Source organism: Dendroctonus ponderosae, unplaced genomic scaffold, assembly GCF_020466585.1.
Source record: "Dendroctonus ponderosae isolate FM_Combo_2020 unplaced genomic scaffold, Dpon_F_20191213v2 Dpon_F_20191213_6, whole genome shotgun sequence".
Lineage (NCBI taxonomy): Eukaryota > Metazoa > Arthropoda > Insecta > Coleoptera > Curculionidae > Dendroctonus > Dendroctonus ponderosae.
In genome coordinates this window covers 2572560-2579323 of record NW_026018814.1, presented here as the reverse complement: position 1 = coordinate 2579323, position 6764 = coordinate 2572560, and the positions used below count along the sequence as shown (strand labels likewise).

General features: G+C 38.0%; 1 protein-coding gene across 2 annotated transcripts in view; it reads left to right on the top strand.

The window, feature by feature from the left end:
* LOC109536297 (protein C-ets-1) overlaps positions 1-6764 on the top strand; it is a gene marked incomplete in the record, with an annotated part of 68258 nt that overhangs the window by 36266 nt on the left and 25228 nt on the right. For both annotated transcript variants that reach the window (XM_048667654.1, XM_048667653.1), the window contains 2 exon segments: positions 462-662; positions 718-924. In XM_048667654.1, the coding sequence (XP_048523611.1) occupies positions 462-662; positions 718-924 (408 nt within the window).

Below are 6764 nucleotides of genomic sequence, written 5' to 3'. Positions count from 1 at the left end.
ATGACATTTGCGCTTCTTAAAAAGATCGTGTTTTACGTGTGACAACATCGCAAAAGTAGATAAGTAGGCAATTAAAACGATTATGAGACTGAACTTGTATGTAGCAAAGGTATAATTTACAAATTGTAAGTAAACTTGAAAATAGGATCAATAGTTGTTGATAAACCTACGTAATTCCTTAAAAAAGCATTTCGGTTATTTTTAAATAAAAATACTAAAAAATATATAATGACAGTGGCAAGTTCAAAGTGTCACATTTACTTTGTCGCACACTGTGCGGCAAAGTCCGTGCGTAAAAGTAAAACAAATGAACGCTAAAGAAAAGTGCTTCTTTTTGATCATCGCTTCTGTTCGCAAAATGGCACTTTTTGATTCATTCGAATAAAAAATTGATCTTGATTCAAACACGTTTGACTGTTTAGGCAAAACCGGTTGAATAATAGGGCTTCCATTTGTTTCAGATCCCCGTCAATGGAGCGAAATTCATGTGGCGCATTGGTTGCAATGGGCGGCCAAAGAGTTCTCCTTGGAGTGCAGTCCTCTTCATCAGTTCCGAATGAAGGGCAAGGACATTTGCGCGATGGGAAAAGATGCGTTTTTAGCACGCGCCCCAGCATTTGTTGGTGACATTCTCTGGGAGCATTTGGAGCTCCTTCAAAAAGGTACTGCATTTCAATTGGGTCGGTGTCAAATTGTAAATGGACGCTTCCATTGCAGATGTGGAAAAGGAAAGGACACTGTCCGTGTCCAATGCGATCTACGATAACATGTGTGTGCCGGAGATTCCTTCCTACATCGATTACACGCAGGCACCAGTAATCAATCCTGCTGAAGATCGGAAACCTCTTACGTTGACCGCTGTTACTCCACCCCCCACTAACTCTGGTCAAGCACAGTCCACTAATAATAATTTTCTTCATGACGGTAAGAAAACAGTTTTTTTAGCTGGCAAATCTTTATGTAATTGTATCTGTGCTTTGAACAATTTGAACAGGCTTGAAGTTTCACTCACCTTTTTTTTTCGTTGTTATTTTATGGGCATTTAATATGTTCAGGATAATCAGTTTGAGAGCGTTTCTCGTTTTATTCTCATTCTGTAATAAACTCTCTAAGAACTCATTAATCCAATACACCAAGATAATAATTTATATGCTGATATACGTTTGAGTGTAATAGTAGCTACATAAACTACAGTTATGCTAATTAACTTGGCTGCTCGTCTTCGAGCGCATTTAAACACCACAGGGAACTATCATCAAATCTATAAAAATTCTTCCACTCTATATTTCCTTCTAATGAAGATGTGCCTTGCTCTCAACTCCAATCTTGGGAATTACGTCATTTGGAATAGTCTTATTACTTGAGTTGATTTGAACCTTCTACGGTTCAACTCCGTAGTTTGCACACAAGAAAAATGTGTTTTTGCACCAATCGATTAATGCCCCCTTCCGGTGGGATTTTCGCGCTTTTCGAACAAAAAGACACCGTTTCAGCGGCAACCTTTCGGCTCCATTTTTACCATTTGGGCAAAAATACTCAAAAAACAGCGTTTTTTACGAACTCCGAATCACCGCTCTGCATGCGGTTATCTTTGCACGATCAAACCGAAATCAAACTGTTGCGATGGGTTAAATGAAGACATCGTTCCCGAACCCAATCTATAGAAAATTACATAATTTCGAATAAAATTATCCAGCTACTTAATTTACGAGTGATTGATCGTTCGAAAGTTAAGGCTCCACAGGAAGTTGTTCGAGAGGGCCTTCTGAATGAAAATTAACTTCGCATTGACGTTGGTAATAAGTTGTATGAATCGAGCGAATGAGGCCTAGATTGTTCTGTTCTCGAACTTGTACGACGATGTTGCGACTTATCTTTGCTTAATTAGGCGCTGACTTTCAAGAAGCAACCGATCAAGAGTTATTATCACGCATCATCTAATAGGTTTTGATTAGCGCAAGTGAAGGAAATTAATTTGGTTCCGTATATAGTGCGAAACAATTTCAACTTTGGATCTAATCGCCGAGATGCGATCTCGAGATCGAAAAAATGTGAAATATCACAAACGGTTCCATGTCACACCTGCATATATTTATTTTATGGCTTACGTGTATTGTTGAATATTAATACGTGAATACTGTTGCAGAAAAAGTAACAACAATATCAAAGCTGTTAATCCAGTCAACAACATTTTTAATTCATTTAACACATTCATGTTAATGGCATTTAAATGCGAGAAGGAAAAAAAGATTAAACGCATATTAAGCGATATTTTCCCAATCGCGAGTGTTGTATTGCTTTTTTCTTGATGCAAACGAGGTTTTTAATTATTGCACATGACTCATACTATGTTATGATAAGCGTATTCATTATTCTTGGAGCTCCCATTAATAATGAACTCTTTCTGCTGATGCGTAAAACAGGACCTAAATAAGCGCAATTATCCGTTGGTAAACCGAAAAATGGAGGCGGTCTTACGATAACACACATCCATCGGCCAGACAAAGATGTTTTAACATATTAACTTAACCTGAATTGAGCAATAACAACTTTCGCATTTAGATGCCGTGACCAGTTGCATTATGCAATTTTTCATGTTCAAATTAGTGTTGTTTTCGTTAAATTTGCAAACGATCGATTTATGGTTTTCGATCGAAAACACTGAAAATGCGAATGACAATTTCTCAAACAACCAACCACCTGATGAAAATGGCTGAATTTCTCACAATTTAAACGTGCTTTAAAGCACCTGGGAGCAATTTGAGGGAAACGATCGCTCAAATTTCGCAAGAAAACGTTTGCTTTATTTACTTGATCGATTTTCAAAACAAAAGCCAAAGTTAGCCAAACAAAGCGACAGAAAACTGGGTCAAAAAGCACGAACCAAACGAGGCTGAAGGATGAGTTTGATAGTGAAAGCCAGATAACGAATATTGCACATAATGTTGCTGCAAAACCTCTAGAAGACATGGTTCGCTACCCCGTTAACAATGCCAATGGTCTTCCCTATTTATTCCACTTTTCATGTCGAAGGCGTCTTCGTGCCGCGTTTTTTCCTTAGTTATTAATTGCCCTTTCTGCTGTGAAAATCAAGCAAAAAACTGTACCGGGTGTCAAATCGTGATATGCTGTAGTTCATTCAAGATTTCTATCAGTTCCGTGTGTGTTTAGTGGTTTGTGGTTTTATGATTCAATGGTTTCGGATTTTCTGCACTTGAGAATGGCCGTTATTTTACGAGGTCTGTATGGGTTTTTCGTTATTGTTTATGAGGCATTTTGGGATTTTTTTTCAATTCAACCGCATTCGACAACATACTTTTTTCCGTACTTATCGGGCGACGATGGAAAACATCCCCATGCACTGAAGACTAAAGTGGTCTATTTATAAATTAAAAAAGTCTTCAGACATTCTAAATGACCCTTTTCATTTCTGTTGGATTGTTCCTCCGCGTGTCTAGCGCGATCTTTTTCCAACATATTGATAAATAGCACAGCATGTTCGTTGTGCGCCTCCACTCAACAGTCCTTCGAGTGAAATCCATGAATGAAGTGCCCTGTTTAGTGGTAATAAAAACAAGTGGCCATGATTCTATCGCACGTGTTCCCCCTACTAAAGGGAACCCCTGACATGTGAGCACAACTTCCCGTGCTTTCACGGTGTCGCAATGGGGTAAATCGTGGAGGGTTGGATGCCGATGGTACTTTCTTTGAGATGTTGTGCACGTACTAAAGGCCTACTATGCACAGATTTTGTGGAAATTGAGTCACTTTATTTTCATTTCCAGTTGGATTATTAATATACATATTCTTTTCCTTCCTGGGTTTCAGTCAAAATGTAAAATAAAAATTTGTATATCTTTTATTTCATAACGTTTCGGCGAGACAACAGCGCCATAATCAGATTTAAAATTCATACAAACTCATAATTGGGAAACATTAGATTCTTTTTAGGCATCCAAGCCTAAAAAGAATCTAATGTTTCCCAATTATGAGTTTGTATGAATTTTAAATCTGATGATGGCGCTGTTGTCTCGCCGAAACGTTATGAAATAAACGATATAGTTTTTATTTCACACTTTGAAACCCAGGAAGGAACAGAATATAATAACGATGACACGCAGTCAGGAAAATAAATAAAAAAAGTAGGATTATGGCAAAAAAAGTAAGACCTACAGTCGACGAGTGATTCTTTAGACTACACTTTAGACTCCGTAGACGAACTCATTAAACTGTTTTTATGAAGGAAAAACAGCGACAAATCACTTGAAAATTATTTTTTCCAGTTTCATTTCTTTAAACCATTAGCAATTTTACACCTTTCTAGGCGTGACCAAGGAATTTTCTTTGTATTCGGTGTTTGCCTCTACCAAATAATTAGCCTTTGCGTACTCTTTTCAGGCAAACGACAGAGAAAGCAAAATCGGCTCGACCCTAAGCAAATATTTGATTTGATTGTGAACTTAAAAATTTTCCAATAAAAACTTCTTTTTCAATTGGCATTTATGCCAAATATTTACCGAAATTTGTGGCAGTTATGTGGGTTTTCAAACTACACGAGTCGTAAATATCGCTGAAAAGGAGCTCAAAACGCCCAAGCAAACATTGGCCCGATAACGTCGGTTATCTTCGTGCAACACACAGCTTTATATCTCACAACTGAACGTCTTATCTTCGTCTATTTCTGTCAATTGAGTATGGGGTGTTATTTACTTGTTTAACTTAATTATGAGATAATTGAAACAAATGTCAACCTATTAGTTGCGGCCACAGAGACTAAATAGATATTAGTTATGTTGTTTGAGGCTGATTAACCCCTTCAAAGGACTGGGCGTTGTTAGCGCCTTTATTCTCTCAGCGCTCTCCTATTAACCCGAAGAAAACAGTATGTAACCAGTAGTCAAATCAAGTTTTTCAAGTCCTCCAACTGCACTAAAATCCTTTATACTAAGGCAGCTTTCAAGCGATGATTGTGTTCGAATAACGTGCAATATGTGTCATATGGAATACTCTTTTTTTCGCATTGAAGGTGATCCCACTTGGGACACACCCATTTCCGTTCCCTGCTTTAGTAATGTCTATACAAACACTACCAATAATGTCTTCGGAACTTACCACGTGCGCCATTTTCCTTAGGGGGTAACCAGAGAAGATTTCACAGCCCCTTCAAGAACTTTTATACCTACTATGTGACTCTCTTCAGGTTGAGAGGCCCATAAAAGACGGAAATAGTTGGCAAATGTTTAAAATGTTGTCTTTCCACCATACGCCAGATAACCGACAATGAACAGCCACACGGAAAAAGAGTTTTTTTCGTTTTGCGATCGCAAATAAATCACAATTGGCGGTTCTGCCTTGGGCCGATGTTTGTTTTCAGTTGATTCGAGCGCGCAGCTTCCACTCAAAGAACCACACACCTGAAAGGATGCACGCATATTACATAAAACATGCAGAATTATTTATGCAAACTTCTTTCTACTTAACAAATAAACTTGGGCGATTTTTTTCTGAAGCACATCCGAGTTAGAACAAAGATGCGACCAGATGTGGCGAACAGTTTATAGATCAATGTGGTTTTGAGCTGCTTTGCAAGAGAAAAATATGTAATGTAGTGGGCAATTTGCGGGATTTGAACTCGGAGATAAAGCAAACATTATTCAGGCGTGTTTCTATCAGGTAACAGTGGTAGTCGCGTCTGCTGCCTGTTTGCAAAAACTGTAATCTCGATCTTGTTGCACAAGTGAATGAAAATGATTTCCAATTACACGTTTCCAATAAATAACCCAGTTAGAGGCACCTTCATGCCAATCAATAAATTCGAAGAGATAAATGGACAAACGATTAGAAACCAGCAGCTACTGGTATGTTGTTTCCGTCCTCCAACACCTGATCGGTATCTGGTAAACAGGAATCCGGACTTTGGCGGAAAGCAGGAAATATTAAAAACGTTGCCTTATTCGTTCTCCGGTTACCGATAAGAATTCTCTGCCGAGCTGAAAATGAAGCATTTCCTCTTACACGAAGATCTGGACGATCACCTCTTAATAATAATTACCCAACATAAATAAACCCAGTAGTAGCAGAAGCTATTAACAAATCGCATCCTGTGTGTCGTTCATTGACGTGCAACAATACGCGAACTTGGCTGCAAGATGCCGTTTATGCAGATTCCGGAATGGAAGCGAACACAATTTTGTTGTGTTCAAATCAGTCAATAAAAACAAGCGCAAGAGAAAAGATTTTGAGTAGAGAAATAACACAGGAAGGAAGGCAATAAAGTGAGGAGAGATTTAGAATGGAAGCTTCATTGGTTGAAAACTAAGTGATTTCGTTGTGGATTCTGGAGGAGTGAAAAATGACGCATGGAAAAATGCGAGTGGAAAACATTTTTGTCATAAAAACAACGGATTATTGGGCAAAATGCATAATTCGGGATTAATTACCCCAATTCATAAACGCGCAATTCTCCGTTTTAACGAGCGCCGCCCACAAAATGAGGTAAATCTGGTAAAAATTGTCAATAAAAATACCTGATGATAGAAATACATTTTTATAGCCGATTTTCTGATACAAAGTGCAACTTACTTTGATTTATTTTCCTGATTGCGTGTACTTGTCATCATATTCCTATATTTCCTGGGTCTCAGTCAAAGTGTGAAATAAAAATTTTTGAATTACGTTTCGGCGAGACAACAGCGCCATCATCAGATTTAAAATTTACACAAACTCATGATTGGTAAAAATCAACGTTCTTTTAGGTCTTTGCC